A 17,995-nucleotide genomic window follows, 5' to 3' on the forward strand; every position below is an offset into this window, starting at 1 on the left:
AGCTTAGCCGCCGTTCTCCTGTCACTCACCACCTCCACTGGGTCCAGAGGGCATCCTAGAACAGAGCTGGCCCTTCGGATCACCCTGTTCAGTCTCTTCCTGTCCCCAGCAGAGATGCTGCCGCCCCAGCAGACCACACCATAAAAGATAGCAGAAGCCACCACAGAGTCATAGAAGGTCTTCAGGAGTGGGCCCTCCACTCCAAACGACCTGAGTCTCCGCAGCAGGTACAGCCTGCTCTGCCCTTTCCTGTAGAGGGCGTCTGAGTTATGAGTCCAGTCCAGTCTATTGTTCAGATGAACACCAAGGTACCTGTAGCTGTCCACAGCCTCAATGTCCATACCTTGGATGTTCAGTGGTTGCAGTGGAGAATGCTTGTGCCTGCGGAAGTCTACCACCAGTTCCTTGGTTTTACTGGCGTTGATCTGGAGGTAGTTCAGCTGGCACCAGTCCACAAAGTCTTGGGTCAGACCTCTGTACTCTTTGTCGTCCCCATCAGTGATGAGGCCGACTATTGCAGAGTCATCAGAGAACTTCTGCAGGAAGCACTGGGTGGAATTGTGGGAGAAGTCTGCAGTGTAGATGGTGAAGAGGAACGGAGCCAGAACCGTTCCCTGTGGGGCCCCCGGTACTGCAGACGACCCTGTCCGACACACAGCCCTGAGTCCTCACATACTGTGGTCGGTCGGTGAGGTAGTCCAGGATCCAGGTAGTGAGGTGATGGTCCACTCCAGAGTTCACCAGCTTGTCCTTTAGAACCGAGGGAAGAATGGTGTTGAAGGCACTGGAGAAATCAAAGAACATGATTCTCACAGTGCTTCCAGCGGTCTCCAGGTGAGCGAGGGAACGATGTAGGAGGTGAATGACGGCATCATCCGCTCCAATGCCAGGCTGGTAGGCAAACTGAAGTGGGTCCAGTGATGAGCTTATTAGGCGCCGAAGCTGAGCCAGTCACTGCAATACTCCCGTCAGCTCGTCATAAGAAAGTCTTAATCTAGGTATCTGAACTTGTTTGGCCTTTTTTGTAGCTTAAGCAGCTGATGATAATACTAATGATGATGATAATAATAATAATACTACTACTAATAATAACAATACTAAAAGCACCGATAAAAACAAAACTGTAATAACTCATGAAAATAAAAACCAGGGGATGGATATATGCATCTGTTTTCATCCCCTTGGGCAGGCACACACTTGCGATCACTTGATGAGAACACTTTCCCGGCTTATTCAGCGATTCAGGTTTGAAACTTGCCAGAAAGAAGAGAGACGCTCAGATGTACAACAAGCGTGAAGAGTCTAAAGCATAGGTGTCAAACTCTGGCCAAATTTGGCCCGCAGCCTAATTACATTTGGCCCGCGAAGCCATACCAAATTACTATTAGAGCTGGCCTACTGGTGTTATACAGCTAATATATATATATTGTTTAATATTAAGCTTTGCTTGTTCCATATTCAGTTTTTCAGCAAAACCTGTTTGAGTCCATAAGAAAAGATTCATTCTTATATCTGGAGGAAGATTTTTTTTTTTTCAATAAATATTAATGTTAGCCCGCAACTTTGTTCCAGTTTTGAATTTTGGCCCACTGTGTATTTGAGTTTGACACCCCTGGTCTAAAGCAACAACAGATGTGCCCTGACCTTTGTGATGTGTGTGGTTGTCGTGGTGCTGGTGGTCTCTGAGGTTATCGTCTGAGCACTCAGCAACACTCCGGGGTCTGCATCACCGTTAGTCTCAACCTGTTGATACACAAAACACTCTACATGAGCACTGCACATAAAACCATCTAAACACAGCAGCAGTACTACCTTCTTTAAATTCCAATAAATACTGATTAGTGGAAACCTCAAAGCTCAAACTCATTCACGTTTAGTTCTTTTTCAATTACGTTTCAGCCTCAACTAACTCCTGAGAAAATTATCTGGATTGTGCTGCATGCTGCTACATGTTGACTTTTCCCACCATATAGTAGATAACTGTGTGTGTCTGTTGCTGTGCAGGTAGTGTGTTTCAGCCAAGTCTGCAGCTGAAGACAAACAGTGAGACAAACTGCAGGTCAGACGATAACTCTTGGTGGTTTTAAGTGAGCCACACATTATGCACAATTATTTAATCAAGTGCTTCTCATTTTTCCCAGTAATGCAGCGGTCCCCAACCTTTTTTGCGCCACGGACCGGTTTATGCCCGACAATATTTTCACGGACCGGCCTTTAAGGTGTCGCGGATAAATACAACAAAATAAAACTAGTACTGGTACCGAAAAAAAGAAGATTTATTCATAACACACGCGAAAAGACCCAGGAAAACCGAGTTAACGACAAAAACGATAACAAAATAACGCTGAAAACCGATAAAAACCCTGAAAAACCATACATTTCACACCTGAGCCTCAACTTTCGCGGCCCGGTACCAAACGACTCACGGACCGGTACCGGTCCGAGGCCCGGGGGTTGGGGACCGCTGCAGTAATGTACTAACACTGACATGTTTATTCAGCCCAGTGAGTCTGTTTGTCTTGTGTGAGAATCTTTGTCTCTCTTGGTGGCAGGAAAGCAACTAGTGACACACTTCACATTTAACAGTAACCCAGTAATCAGTAATATTTGTACTAAATAAATAATTAAATGTTGCCCCATGTAGCAATGTTACAGAATCCTTCCAAATATTCCTGGATCCAGATTGACTGCATCAGGTAATCACACCAAGTTGTGCTAAGCTCCACCTCTGGTGAAATTTTAATGCAAATCCCTTCAAAACTTTTCCAGTAATTTTGCTATAAACAAACAAACAAACAAACTGAACCAATCACATAACATCCTTGGCAGAGGTAGACATACTTACCCCCCTGCAGCTTTTAAAAGCATGCCTAAGGGATGCGAGTACCCCATTTAACAAACGCTGACTTAATCCATCGCTAATCCATGAAAATTTATAGTTGAGCTTTAAAGCTGCAGTAACTCCAACTGCTGCAGTTCCCATCAGCTCTACAAAGCTTCAAAAATGTGTTTTTATCTCATTTCTTACTGCTCAGACTTTCCAGTAACTTCAGTGTTTTGACTCACTCTCACTGGTCGTCTGCTGTCACAGCAGGCAGTTGCTGTACCTTTTTTCTTTTTGCGTTTCTGATAACTGTTCTCCATTAAATGCTGGCTGCTCACCAAGCAGATGATAGTCAGAAGCTAGCAGCTGAACACAATGCAGCTTTAAGCTTCAAAACAAACATTTCTCACAAGAGGTAGTGGGGAGCAAAATGGCGCTAAAAGTCGGGTTAATATTTGACCTCCCAGGCAAATGCAAACACTGCACTCAGTGAACGAGTGCTGCTCTGCAACATGATTGTCAGTTCACCTCAAATCCTGCTGTTGCTACTGCTAAATTTCTTATACCAACTCGTACACTATTCCTCCATCACTGCCATCCAATAACTACGACAGTCACACATTGTGGTCACATGTACCTCTGCAGCTTCATAGGTGATCGTTTTTGTCTCAGTGTGGATCACGGGCATGTCTTTGGTAGCCACTGCGGTAATGTCGGGACTCTGTTTGACAAATACACAAAACAGGGACAAATAAATGCCTGCAGGGGAAGACCAGCATTATGAAAAGCACCCTACCTGAGTCAGATGTTATGCCTGAAATCAAATGCTACAGGTGTTCACTGTTAACTGTGTGCTTCTGTTCTTAAAATAAGTAAATCACATTGACTAAAATAATGCTAATAAGCTAAGCCAAGGATGGTCACAGAGTGCCTCAGATCTCTAAAAGAGCATGCAGTCATGTGTTAGTCCCTCATCCAGTGCAGGGGAGGACACTGAAGAACGGGAATCACAAGTTTTCTATCAAGTGTGTGCACCACATCAATTAAAAGGTCAGCTGATCTGCACAGCAACAAACTGCGGAGTTAGGAGCTTGAGAAATAAATCCATGCGTTTGGCAGAGCTAGATCGATTACTAGTGGTGGGCCGTGATGCGGGGGGAGATGGTGAGTCTGTAATAATGAGGCTGAGGCGTCTGAAGCTTATGCAATGTTACCTCCAACCGAGGCACAGCAGAAGGCGAATTGGAAGCTGGTGTGTGTGACCTAAGGAGTTCAGATAGAGTCCCTTTGTGTGGGCTTGTCTGGCCTCGCACCTCAGTTTCTTTTTCAAGTGCTTTGCCCTCTACAATTTCTTCTGATGCCATCATATCTCCTCTCCCTTCTGACTCATTTTCTTCCATTTTTTGCTAATTCACTTCTTTATTGTCATACTTGTGAGGTACTCCCTTCTTTACAGCCAAGGGTTTAACCTCTGCTTCCTCCGTTTCATCTTCTGGGCTTTCCATCTTAACATGGTAATATTTCTCTTTTTCAAACGGCAAACGGTTTGACATCTCTGAAAGTTTCTTTGAGTCATCCTCTGTACACTCAGGGGCCACTGGAAAACATTCCACCACCTCTTCATCCACCTCCATACCATCTTCTGTCTTTACGGGGAATTCTTCTTTGAAAAATTGTACCTCATCAGAGAACTGAACCCTGTTCTTCACTTCTGTGTGCTTCTTCTCCCCTGCATGTTTAAAAGCTGAAAACTTCTTTTCTAAAGACTCCAAAAACCTCTTATTTTTTTCTTCATCGGGTTCCTCCTCTGTTAAAGGCAGCTCTCCTTGCTTTCCATAACCACTAATATAATCAGGAAGAGTAAATCTGAACCCATCATTGCCATTTTTTAACATCGGTGCCTCCACCTCTACATCTGTTAAGCTTAGCTCCCCAGCATTTTCATGGCTTGTGGCTCTGCTGTAGGGTGCGATTGCTCGGCCTGTACAGCCTCTGTGGTCTGGATATTTACCGATGGCCCTGCAGACTTGGCTGGGAGTGCCTCCGTCTCTATCACCGGTTTCTCCTCCTGACCAGCTGGTGCCTGTGAATGATAATTATATCATTAGATAATGTCAAAATTCAAACACACAGGGCAAATTCAAACCTGTAAAGGGAACAACTGTTAGTTATGAGCACGTGTACAACCAGTACAACAATTACATACAACCTGTGTTCCAATACTTATTTACTGTAAGGGCCAGAGAGCAGTGGTCACCTTTTGAGAGGAGGAAACACACTCCAACGTAGACTAATGGGACAGGAAGATGGATGGACACAAGAACAGAGAGAGAGAGGTGAAGAGGGAACAGTCAAAAGTCACAGTCTGGATTTAAAGAGCCAAAGGAGAGAGCATGGAAAAGGAAAAAAGGGACTGAAAAGTAAATAATGTAATGATTGTATGGAATACCATTATGTAACTTATTAAATGTGCTGACTTATGACAAATCCTAAATCCTTTAAACAAAAATCCGGTTTTAGAATCACTAAATCCACTAGGAGCAAATTTCCACTAATCTGCTTTTCAAAACTGCTCCATAAGAACAGTGAAATCTCTTCTCGGGTAGATCCATACAATTCCCCCCCCCCCGACCTGTTTATGAGGCAGAGGGGATTTTGGAGGATGAAAGCTGCAGCAGTGGCACCGAGCCAGGGCTATGAAGTCACCGCTTTCAGGGAACTGATAACGGAACCGAAAGAAAGAAATGGTGTCGCTTAGCAGAGCTGTAGAAACAGACAGAGACCCAATTTCTTCCTTTATCAGCTGCGGGAGTTAGCTGCTACTGTAAGGCAAGCTGTTAGCTGTCAACAAAACTCAAAAACAAACCCAAAGCAGCTGCACTGAAAAAGCAGCAGCGGGCCCGACTGCAAAAGAAACCAGCGGTTTGGCAAGAATGTGTGTAAACGCTAGGTGTTAAGGGACTGTTAGCCATGCACGGGGCTTGAGTTATTAGACCGGTTTGGTCGCTGCTGGAGTGAAGGCAGTAAATGGGGCTAGGCAGCGGGTGGTGGTGGTGGAGATATGAGGGGAGGCAGCCAAAACTGAATAGTTACTTTTAGTTTTCATACAGTACCACAACTAAAGATGTAGTTGAAGATTCAGAAACTGTAATCTGAGTCAGGCTGGACTTTGACTGCTCAGACTGGACTTCTTTGAAAGTGAAGATTTCTGCTCTCTCCTGTAGTCCATCAGAAGTCTTCATATCTTTTACTTCCTTTGTTGACATACTGATGAACTCTGGAGTCTCCGTCTTCACCTCCTCAGAGATCCATGATGCCATAGCCTTCTTAGGCGAGTCAATGCCTTTAATCTGAGTCATGCTGTCTGTTTTTATCTCCACCTTCGGACTCAGCATCTTGGCGGCTGTAGTTTGAGCTTCTGTAACAACTGAAGTGTCTGCTCTGGGGATTTCTTCCTCTTTAGAAGCCATCCGCATTACATGCTCATCAGCTTTAAACTCTCCAGGGACAGCACTTTTCTCTTTGCCCTCAGTGTCTGATTTATCCTCGGCGTCCTTCAGGATAATTAGCGTCCCTTTCTTGTCGCTGATGGCTTGGGACACTTCTTGTCTCATAGCTCCGGGGCTGACCTTCACCACCAACCTCTCTGACACGTCGTCCTGGGACTCAGGGGTTTTCTCCTCCACCTCCCTCAGGGTCCCGTCCATAAAGACGTCGTCGTCCATAGTGGTTGACAGACTAATCCCATGAGGCCCAGAGGAGGTGGGCCCATCAGCTGTCATACTATCCACCACATATTTCACCAGATAACCTGCTGCCTGGGGAGACACTTGGCTTATTGGACATGGATCGTTCAAGTTAGTAGACAGAGGACATGACAAAGCCAATACACAGCAGAAATAAAGAACGCACAAGGAGAAAACACACACACACACCTTTTGCTAAACAAACTTAACATAACATTTTACATATTTCAGTACATTTAAAGACTGGGCAGTCCTAAACACTGGCCATAGGTTTAATTTGAGATTTCTTCTGTTGTTTTTCTGTGATTTGCTAACCAACTTTTGTGGATGTGGTCAAGTCAATTTAAATTCTTACAACAGTTTAATGGTTTGTTCAACTACAATCAAATCTGGAAAAAACATGCATTTGCACCACAACGGCGTCCTACTCTCAACGACCACAGGCAATTTGCAGCTCTTAGTAATCACACTTCAATTTCTCCAAGAGCTGCAAGTTCTAGTGTCCCTCCGCAGAGACAGAGGTACTGTCACTATAAGAACTAATGAGTCTTTAGCGGTTTCTAAACTTGAAAAGACAAAAAGGACGTTTTAAAAGCTTTCAAACAGCGGCCAAAGAAAGCTTAGAGAGTGTTGAGGGGAAAAAAAAAAAAGCAGAAATTGACAGAAACACTGTTCTTTCAAAGAACCACAAGCTACAAGTAACTCCACATAGTAAAAACAAACAAACAAAAACAACAAGTCTCACACATGTTCAATATTAACTCAGTGGAAGCAGCTTACCTCAGTGATTTTAGGTTCCACCTCTTTTGTCTCATCTGCTGCTGGCTCATCTTCTTTAGTCTGCAGAGGGAACAAAACATAAATAGACATTTAAAGAAAGTCACATATATTCAAGAAAAATACAAGAACGGGCAGAACCAGTGGAACCGCATGTTCCATTGTGGCAACTCTGGATCCTAAAGCTCCTTCACCTTCTTGCCTTTTAGTCAGACACACTGGTTGTCAGTGACTCGTCTTCAGACTTTAATTAGTGCCGCTCATTTGTCCTGTGCAAGTCCATCAGATAATTTTACACATCACAAGTAAAGGAGAAACTCTGATAAAAATGCACATGTCACTGAGCACAACAATCACACCACTGATTAATGACTTCATCATCCATTACCGAGACAAATTAATATGATAATCAGTTACCGAAGACATGAGCTGATAAGAGGGAAAGAGAAACACACTCACTGAAATTAACTTTATTCAGCTCTGAATAACTTTACAGATAATTCTCCTCTGTCAAGGTGCCCATCGTCTCCTTTCATATGCACTAAAACCATTTGGGATGCAAAATGTGTGACCACACTTGCACCGTTTGAGAAAAAATAAAAATCTAGGCTCATTATGAATATTAAATTTACTGCTTTATGAGTCAATGTGCACTAAATCCTGAACTGACTACTTTTTTTTTTTTAAAGCAAAAAAAACCAAAGGAAATCTCCTTGGTGATGTCATGCTCTACACACACATGCCATCATTCAGTCTGCTGTGGTGCTGCAGCTTACATCCAGCTCCAGCGGCTCTATCATTGGTGCCTCATCCGATCTAGGTGAGCGCATAGGGGACGAGGAGAGTCTCTTCTCCCACTCTGTCAGACCGGGCGTGGCGATGCTTCCGTCGGTCTCCAGGAAGGAACGCTTCAATTCGCTGATGTTGGTTTGGTGCTTGACGACCTCCGCCGGAGGCTCTGTGTCCTAAAGTGGCCGATCAACCGTGATACAATGATGAGGGCAGGAGCAGCGCGGAGGGAACGACGGCCATGCTTCATGTACGCAATGGTAGCTTGCATTTCCAAAGAATTACCAAAAATACGCGGACAGCATAAAATGCAGCTCGGAAAAGATCTGCGACGTAAACTTCCGCAGACCTAAATCAGTTGCATTATTTGCTTCCTCGGCTCTTCATACTTATTGTTCACAGGCCTGTGTCCAGGCTACCTGTGCAGCAGCTAGCACAAAACGCAAAACAAAAGCAAAAAAAGGTACACCCACATGGCAGCTGTTAAGAAAGTAGCAGCTTGTACTGAAATGCTAAAGAAGCATTTAAGACTAGCTTAATTTTCTGGGGCGGGGGGGACTGGTTTCATGCAGAGATTTACAGATTTAGTTTCATAGGTTTAGTTAAGAAGAACACTCCCAAATCTCATTCAAGGTTAATAATGACCTATTTCAACTTAGCCTGTTTTGTCATAAGAATGCATTTGGATGCTCACAGCAAGTCTAACTCCCCAAAATCTCAAATACTAGCAGCCACTCATCAGTTAGACACATCTGTTACCACTTCGATTACCAGTTAGGTTTCCTCTTACCAAAGTAACCTGCATGCACATTTCAGTCATGCATTTTTTTTCTTACCAACCTCTAGCATCAGATTACTATGTCTGATAAAAACGTTTTCCCCTTTTACTCGTCTTATGAAACTATACTGCAAAGACAAGAAAGGGGGAGAGGAACTGTAAATAAGGGAATTAGATGCTTTATTAAAATCAAAATAGTTTTAGGAGAAACTGGGAGCCTCGGTTTGTACAGTATGACTGACAAATGAGGGTAAGCTTCAACGCACTGAAAAGTTACAGGTTATGAAGAACCTTGAAAACTGAAATCTGAGTCCTGGGTGTAGCAACAGCAGGAAATTAAACATAACCACGACTCCACAAAAAAGCAGCAGAAGTCTGCGCAGTGGATTTAAGCAAGAGTCTGATGTAAGGTATGATAGTGAGCAGCAGCAGCAGCAGCAGCAACAGGCAAGCGAAGGCAGATGGATTGAACAAAATGACTGATGGCTGATTTGTGAGCGGCTCAGTGCATCTGATGTCGGTGTGATGCACTGAGCAGGGCTGCGAAGCAAGCCCGGTGTACCTGCGTCCGCATCTCAGAGTCCTCATCTGCTTCAGACTGGCAGCAAGTAAGGAGGAAAGCATAGAGACAGTGAGACAAGACAGTAATGCGCTATTAAAGAAGAGACGCAGATGGAAAAAACAGGTGAAGGGAAAGAGAAAGCGAGCAACAAGGACAAGCAAGCAGAGGTAAGAGAGGGAAGGAACGGGTAAAGATAATGAACAGAAACTGACAGTTAGCTAATCCCCGGCTCTGAACAACTACAGTCCACGACAAAATATGTAACAAGGAACTGCAGCCATGTCCACCTTTGGATCTTTCCACAGGTTTAAAAGGACTGACAGCAAGTTTTATCAGGCAGCTGATTTCATTTCAACTTTCCAAATCAAAAAGTGGAAGAAACTGAATAAACAGTGACTTTCTCTGCTCTATACTACACAGCTATTGAGCTTATTCTTAAATCAATGAACAAGTATTACCAACATCCACAAACCAAGTGGACGTTGACTTGTGTGATGAGTTTTTCTTTAAAAAGCTCTCTTTTGTGACTTTAAGTGTAACCACCAGTATTTAGCCATTAGCTTCTAGCAACAGCTATTTCTGATGCTGCCAGACTTCAGAAGCGATTAGATAGAAACATCCAAATTAGTTTGGGATGGTTATGTCTCCCCCTTTATGGCCAAAATGAGCGTATTACAGGAGCTTAAGCTAACAGAATCTGGCAATATTTTTCACTTCAGATGATGAAATCAGACAGACACAAGAAGCCTGTCTGAAATCCTCTTTGTTTAAAAAACGCTTTTGTTTTTAGGTATTACAAATTAAAGTCTATCATCAACAGACACTGCAACAGGTGCAGGGCTTAGCCAACAGTCAGTATTAATGGAGTCTGTAGAAAAGACTGATAAAGAGATAAAAGTGCAGATACTGTGACATGCATTTTAATACATAAAAAAGGGAAGGAACTAAAATGGCATAACAAGATCCAGAGCACGACATACACGACTTTTGCATTTTCGCAAAAAACGTTTCAGTGGTTACCAGACCTATAATTCACCGGCACTTCCTTGCTTTTCCTTTTTATTCTGTATTTCCTGCATGCCTTAATTATGATGGTTTTCTTTGTGTACAAACCTCTGTAGCGGTCATCTCTCCATCAAAGGCAAAATCAGTTTGTTCGCTGTCAGTCTGCATTCACAGACACACCCAAATGGGTCCAAGTCGAAAGCAAGAAAAACAAGAACAACCAAACTTGTGAACTTTTGACTATTTGCATTTATGCTCTACAGAAATTCTTCATAGCCACAATAATGGGGAAGATGGAAATGCATTGGCTGTTTGCACTGTCAGCTACAGATTATTAGACAATACTGCAGATACGTTCTGCAAAAGAACAACCACAAAACAAACAGTTAAAAAGCAAATGAAAAATAAGCAGAAGCAAAACAGACTCAGAGGAAGATGAAACCTTCGGTCAGTCACTTTGACATTTCAGGGTAACATTTGATATATATATTTTAAATCAATAATACAAATTTGTGATTACGAGAGGCTACATCCTGGTTTATGTCAATCACTCCACTTGGATATGACATTTGCTGTGTAGTCACTGTACAAACACAAAACACTTGACAGTAAAAATTTGTTGCCGAACAGTAACCTGACTTTCAGGCCCTCCCCCTCCTCTCACGTCATGCATGCTGGGGTGATTAGGATGCATTTATCGGTCACTGTCTCTCTGCATCACAGCGTGTATTACACTACACTCATAATTGGTGACTGCAAAGAGTGCTGCTTGAGGGAAAGGTAGCACATCTTTGCACTCCACATGGCAAGCCTCTTCACCGAAACACTCGGTGCCCTTTTCAGCTGATGTTCTGTTTGAATGATTCATTTTAATTAGTGCTGCTCTTCTGGACGCAATGCAGAGAGACTGAGTGCAGATATATATGGATGTGTTCCCATGCAGCTGGTATGGATAACGGTTTAATCTATAAAAGCCCTGAATGTACATGATAACACTGAGATGGGTTAGCCACAAAAGCCGTGTTTTTCTTTGTGGGGTTTGGTGAAGGATTAGTGACTAAATGAAGACAGGTGACTTCTTCTGATACTCATAATCTGTAAACACAATGTGCTCATTCAGATAGTGAAATAGTCACATGATGAACTGTTTTTTTCTTCAGTGAGAGTTCATGGTAACTTGTCACTGAAGCAGCTCAGAAGCTCTTAATGTCCCTGACTATTTGTGTCTAACCCTCTCTTTAAACATACATCAAATATGAGATGGTGAGACTTGCAAGTTCATCTCCGTGTACTCGTGATGCTGATGAGGATGTAGTCTACAGGATGAATGTGACTGGGCAGAGATGAGGTTCTGAAAGTAGGAGACTGACAGACACTGGGACAGACAGTCTCCAGGTCGGCTCTGAACTGGTGAAACGGCAGAGGACACGGTAAGGGGTTAACCGATATCATGGACTGTCATTCTAAGCCAGGGGCGGGTACTGGAACATACAGGCGTCCGCAAAACACACCTCCTCTTCCTCTGAACTGTCATGGTCATGGTAACTCTGGGCTAGGGAGGCGGTCAGGGAGGCTGCCTTGGGCTCCAGGTAGCAGAGGCACAGCGCCAGCGGGAAGGAGAGGGTGAGGGCATAGGGCACAGAGAAGGAAGTGGAAAGCAGGAAGAAGAAGATGAAAAGGAAGCAGGGGATGAGTGAAGGTGACTTAATGGGGAGGAAGTTCTGCGCACACTCAGGAAGGAAGCGCATCTCTGACAGGTCAGGGAATGTGATGTAGCCATCCTCATCTAGGATGGACGACAGGTCGGGCAGGTGCAGGGAGAAGGAGAAGAGCGTGCCGCCCCGGCTCTTGCCCTGCTCCAGCCTCTGCTTGCGGGCTGACAAAAGCAGAGCCTGCTCCTCCAGCAGGGCGGCTTTATGGTCGGCGCGGGCTTGCCGGCGGCGGCACCCGGTACTGCTCTTGACTGGACTGACTGATGAAGCTCGCTTGCGGGCGTTCTCCCTGTGCCTGCGCCGTACTTTAGTTGATGAAATGGGGGATGAAGGGAGCGAGAGCTCAGAACGGAGGGGGTCAGATGTGAATGCATGAGGGGTGCACTGACGGAGGGAAATGACAATGAAGAGATGGCCGTGTGTGTGTAGGGGAAAGGAAGGGGGCGAATAAGCATGAGCACACACACGAGTATAGTGTGAGGGTCAAAGGAAAAACAAGAAAAGAAAAGCTAATTAGTAAAGCGCACAGAAAATGAGAAAAAGCATTTAGGCCTTGTCTACTGCAGAGGGTTAAGCTGATAGCAAGTGGGAAATTCTCATCAGCCAAGAAGAAGTCTATTAAGAAAGAAAGCAAAATTAAAATCTCAGAAAGGGCTTAAAACATAATAACTGCAGCTTCTAAGAAACAATCTTAGTCTTTCACGTGTAGCACCTCTCTGAATCAAACAGAAAACATCCAATGTCTCTGAAGTCCTTGAAGTCTAAATGTGGACAGCAACTTACCTTTGTGTCTTGTCTGAGCGGTGATGTGGCAGCAGGTTCTGGTGTCTCTGCTGTGTCCTTCTTAGCGTCCCCCTCCTCAGCCTTCTCTTCCTCTGCTTTTTTCTCAGTTGTTACAGTGGTGATAATGTCTCCCTTGGCAATGACTTTGGCTTCCCCGTCAGCAGCATTGTCCTTCATCAGGGTCTCGTGGTTCTCCATAATTGGAGCTGAAACACCAGAGGACAAAGATGGATGTGATGGCCAACTGCATGTCATTCACTGTGAAAAAGCTTTGATTTGCTCCTGGACATTGCTGCTATTATATCCTTTATGCATTTGTCACTGTGCTGCTAAACATGCACCAAAAATTTAACAGCTACGTTAACAGTCAGGTGAAAATATTTTTCTTCCACTTTCCTGAGGCATAGCAACTTTCTCTTGTACAGAAACACATCCAAGAATCTCTGTCTCTGAAAAACCAACACCTCACCTCCATCTAAGCTGCGGGACATGTTGTAGCGTTTGCTGGAGGTGCGTTCAAAGAACGGAGCAGGTCTGATGATCTGAGAACTGGCCCTGCGTGTCTGAGCCTGTGTTCTGCCGCTGTAGCGAAATTTGGAGCCGAGAGTCAGGAACTTCTTTGGGGGTGCCTCGGGGGATACGAGCCTGTCAGAAGTTACCAACACTCACATTATTCAAACCAAAAATAAAAACACAGATTTAAGCATAGTGCTCTGAAACGCTAACTGCTACTTTAGTGAACATTCCCCAGAGAGCCGTGGGGCTGAGCACGCTACTCAAAACCTCCCTTTTTTTTTTTTTGCTTAAATGAACAAACTTCGCATGTTTTCAAAACGGCAACAACTATTAAGAGTCTGGACGATGCTTCTCTCACGACATGAATTCGTGTATAATGATTAGCAGTAAATCTGTGCCGACAAAGCTGTACGATCACATGTCTGATTCACAAATTCATTTGGGAAACAATGTATTATGCATGGTATTGAGTGGAGAATAAGCTTGAGCTGCCGAGGTGCACATATTATTTATAATTAAAACTTCTCAATGCTGTGTTCTCATCACAGGTCTGTTGCTTTTTCTTACCTGAAGAAGGTGTGGTGTTCCACGCAGACTTTCCAGAGCCTTTTGGCAGCACGATGATTTGGAAGCTTGAAACCAATCGTGCTTTCAAACTGCTCGAACTGCAAGTGAGACAAAATGCTGTGGTATGAGTCACCATGGAGATCCCTTTGACAATCACAATTCATTACTTTTCCCCCTAATCATATTAATGTGTTTTTATAAGGTATTTGTCTTTAATTAAAAGGATAACTGCTTTGCATTCTAGCTTGATAATACCGTAATGAATTGTGTTCACTTAAATTAACATTTGAAAACAAAGAAGGAAATTCGCCCAACTTTCTTTTTCCCCAAAGCGTTGCTGAACTTAGCCAGTAATTGCTAGATGCCCAGAGGCAGCAGCAGTTATTGGCTCTTCTCTACTTCATGAGATTTCTGCAAGAACTGATGTCAACTATTCTAGGAATGTTTGGTTTCATTCTTCTTTCATACATGAAACAGTAACTGAACTGTTGATTTATTGTCAAATTACTGCATGAAGTCACTTTCATTATTACGGTTAGCTTTTGAAAGTACTAAATATAGTAAAGTTAAGCTTGATGGCGTTTGAGTCAAGTTTCCTCAGAGTATCAGTGGTACAGATGGTGTGTGTGTGTGTGTGTGTGTGTGTGTGTAACACCGATAAACGCTCTCCCCGGTTGCTCTAGACACTGAAATTAATTCCCTTTGCAGTAAAAGTACATGCACTTTGAAAAATCCAGCAACTAAGCACTGTCACATTTAGAAGGAAGCTGATGTTAAAGTATCGTTGTCGAGGAGCTACAACCTTGCTTGCTTCTAAATGTAACTGTTGTTAGTTGTTTGCTATTTTTAAGCTGTAAATGCAAACTACTAAAAATAAATAAAATAAGGTGACACTGTGAAGCAGAAACCATTGCTTCATTTGTTTTTGTGCAAATCAAAGTGACTACAAGTGCACTGAAGAAGCAACAACAAGACAGCTCACATAAAGGGAATGGTGATGGCTACAGACTTTTGCTGTCTGATGTGAGGAAATGGGGGCTATTAAGGGAGAGTTGGACTGAAGAGCTTCAACCCAGCTGCACAACAAGCATCTGCTGCTTTATGTGAGGAGAAACAGGATGAATGGTGCACGAGCACATCTCCTGGTATTTTGTCCATACTCTTGAGACACAGCAAACATTCTTGCAACAGCATGTACGGATGCGCCATCCTGGAGGAGCTGCACTACCTGTGCAACCTGACAGGGCTGCAGGTACCAGCAGGTCATGCTATCAGCAGTGACAAGGGCACAAGTGAAAACCAAAAGTAATCAGGAGAGACGACGGGAGGCGCAATGGTTTGCTGCCACCACCCGCAAAACAATTCTCTTTTTTGGTGCTTGTCTTGTTGTTGCCACTGTGCACCAAGGTAGAGGAAATGAATTCACACTGGTTAACATATCCTAACCAGACAGATTGACATCCCTGAAGTTTGACTGACTGTGTGCAATCTAGTGTCCCCTTTGAAAACCTTTGAAACAAACATGCTAAACAAGACAGCTTTAGTTTAAATGCAGATGCCTTACTTTGTTTAATACTTGCAAAAGCTAAGAGCAATAATTGGTAAAGCTGCATTCAATATTTAGAAGTGCAGCCATTCAAAAATAAATCAAAGTTAAAATCATCTGCCTCTAAATTACATATAGTGGTTCCATTATATTCTTAACCCTGGAGGTTGTTCAAAAACTCATCAGCTCTTAGAGATGTTTCATGAAGTCCAGAAGAAGTGCTACCCACTGCTGCCACAGGGTTTTTAGTAGCTACTGGCTGAATGCAGACGCCCAGCCAGGCAACTGAGAGCTAAGTTGTTGTTACTCAGTCTCTCTCTACTCCAGCTGAGTGGTCCATTGCTCTTCAGAATATTGCTTTAGTCTCCAAGCAAGAGGAAGTGCACACCAACTCCATCCCACCATTCGACTTAGCAATCAAGTCAAATAAAGCGTATAATGGATGGCACGATCAGGCCCATGACTGCTTTTTTGCTGTCCTTGTGTTGTGGATTTTTAAAAGTGCTCTATAAATATGTATTTTTTTAGTTTAAGCATAGTGAAATCCCAGTGCTGTACTTTTGCCACAGATCTCAATGACACATTTTACAATCACCCAATTCCCTGCCCTAATTTTATATTCATATTTCCAACATAAATCAGCTACAGACTACAATGCACACATAGCAGAGATGGGGTATTATGAATGTAGTGGCAACAACACGTGTTAGAATTTAAATTACTGGTCTTTATAGCTGATACACAATTTCAAAAAGGTTTCTAGTTTATGTTTGCTGCTGCAAGAAAGTCATTTCCAGTATCTTCATAACGTATCTTTACCTCGCCGGGCCGGATTTTGATGTAGAAGTTGTTCCTTTTGTAGGAGATTTTGAGGATTTTGGGCCAGGCGAATCTGTTGATCCGCAACCTGTCTCTGTAGATGAGTAGGCCACTTGCACAAACTCCCAGCATAATCTCCACACCCTCCGAGTCCTGGAAACAACACAAACATCAACACACGACAAAGCAAAATATGGAAATACGTTATGTTTGAAATATTGTTTACAAGATGTTATTTAACACAAAGTCCTTGACAAGCTTTACAAAGAAGTTCACTGACCACGGCACCGTTTTCTTTTTCTTTTTTGTGGTCTCTAAAATATGAACTTCCATAGACTCTACAGGATATACGGGAGGCGTTTAGGTGACGGTGCACAGCAGGACAAAGTGGAGTTTAAGATAAGAGCCAGGTTTGTGATAATAACAGGGTTAAGCAGGCAGGTGGAGAGTAGATTCAGGCATATGGCACTCTAAACTCTTCTATGCAGGCTGTGTGAAGTTTGGATTAAGACTGAAGGGGTTCCAACTGGCAAAAGGAACAGTGAAGTTTCGGGAAATGGTGGATGAAGCACAAAAATGACGCTCTTCACTGCACAAAGCATGAGATGAGCAGGTAAAAATGAATGACGACGTTTTGAAAAGGCAGGCGCTGATCCAAAGCATGAACAACCAGCCTTAAGTGATTTGTGGGGTGCTTAAAATGACACCTTTGAAGGAAACCATGCACAAGTAGAGACCACATAGACACACACTCTCATTCGGGCAAAGCACATGGAAAGCAGCCTCTTACCTCTCCCTCAGCTGGAGCCAAGCATTCATAGAGATTCCCTACCAACTTTGCATTTAGTGAGAGAGGAGAGAAGACAAAAGAGGGATGCTGGTCTGATATGTACATCTTTTTCTCGTGTATCAAAACTGTGACTCACAGAAGCAACACTGAGCATTGATGTCTGCTCGTTTGATCAAGGCCGCTTCCGCATCTCTGTCATCTCCTCTATTCTGATCTAAATCTGTGAAGGCAATTTCCTCCCCATCATGTGCATCTAGACCCTTTTTTGACTTTCAAAGCACATTTGATAACAGATTCATATCAAGAAGACTGATGGCTGTAATTTTCTTTTATGACAACAGCGGCCCCGCTGTCCTACACCAGCTCTCTGTTTTTACCGCCCGTTTTCTAGTGACATATTTGATCCAATCTGGACAGTAGAATAAAACAGATGGGAAATTATCCAAGTCAAGCTGGGCTCCAGACCCCCTCCCACCTATCGCCCCTCTTAAACCCATCCCATCCCCAGAGAGGCAACAGTGACACAATGTCAGTCAGTCAGGGGAGCAGCGGTGGCATGTTAAATTGAGGCATTACTGTGGCAGCCATGATGTGTCTGAAGCAGCAGTGTTGTGGTAGCAAGCGTCAATACCGACTGCATGGGTGATGTGTTTGTATAAGACCTCACACAGAAAACGCCAAAAACAGTTTACGTCCACATTCTGAAAAACATGAATTGTTTTGAAACACCCACCACGTCTGACGAGGTGAAAGTCCTTCAGCTCCACCTCTTTGTTTATAG

The 17,995-nt window shown here is 43.5% G+C and overlaps 1 protein-coding gene across 8 annotated transcripts in view; it reads right to left on the reverse strand.

Annotated features, from left to right (window-relative positions):
* epb41l3b (erythrocyte membrane protein band 4.1-like 3b) overlaps positions 1-17,995 on the reverse strand; it is a 56,784-nt gene that overhangs the window by 4,427 nt on the left and 34,362 nt on the right. For 3 of the 8 annotated variants that reach the window (XM_085390399.1, XM_085390398.1, XM_085390400.1), the window contains 14 exons: positions 17,215-17,259; positions 16,425-16,577; positions 14,060-14,157; positions 13,446-13,621; positions 12,977-13,182; positions 11,993-12,577; positions 10,590-10,643; positions 8,977-9,042; positions 8,124-8,312; positions 7,351-7,410; positions 5,082-5,114; positions 4,836-4,907; positions 3,462-3,545; positions 1,645-1,743 (listed from right to left, as the gene is read on the reverse strand). In XM_085390399.1, coding sequence (XP_085246525.1) covers positions 1,645-1,743; positions 3,462-3,545; positions 4,836-4,907; positions 5,082-5,114; positions 7,351-7,410; positions 8,124-8,312; positions 8,977-9,042; positions 10,590-10,643; positions 11,993-12,577; positions 12,977-13,182; positions 13,446-13,621; positions 14,060-14,157; positions 16,425-16,577; positions 17,215-17,259 — 1,920 coding nt within the window. Of the gene's footprint in view, positions 1-1,644; positions 1,744-3,461; positions 3,546-4,835; positions 4,908-5,081; positions 5,115-5,937; positions 6,643-7,350; positions 7,411-8,123; positions 8,313-8,976; positions 9,043-9,476; positions 9,513-10,589; positions 10,644-11,992; positions 12,578-12,976; positions 13,183-13,445; positions 13,622-14,059; positions 14,158-16,424; positions 16,578-17,214; positions 17,260-17,995 lie in introns of all 8 variants that reach the window. The other 5 variants (XM_085390405.1, XM_085390401.1, XM_085390402.1 and 2 more) reach the window with 5 other exon arrangements.

This window comes from Rhamphochromis longiceps, linkage group LG18 (genome assembly GCF_057381845.1).
Source record: "Rhamphochromis longiceps isolate RC_006_pf linkage group LG18, R_longiceps_female_GT1.1, whole genome shotgun sequence".
Lineage (NCBI taxonomy): Eukaryota > Metazoa > Chordata > Actinopteri > Cichliformes > Cichlidae > Rhamphochromis > Rhamphochromis longiceps.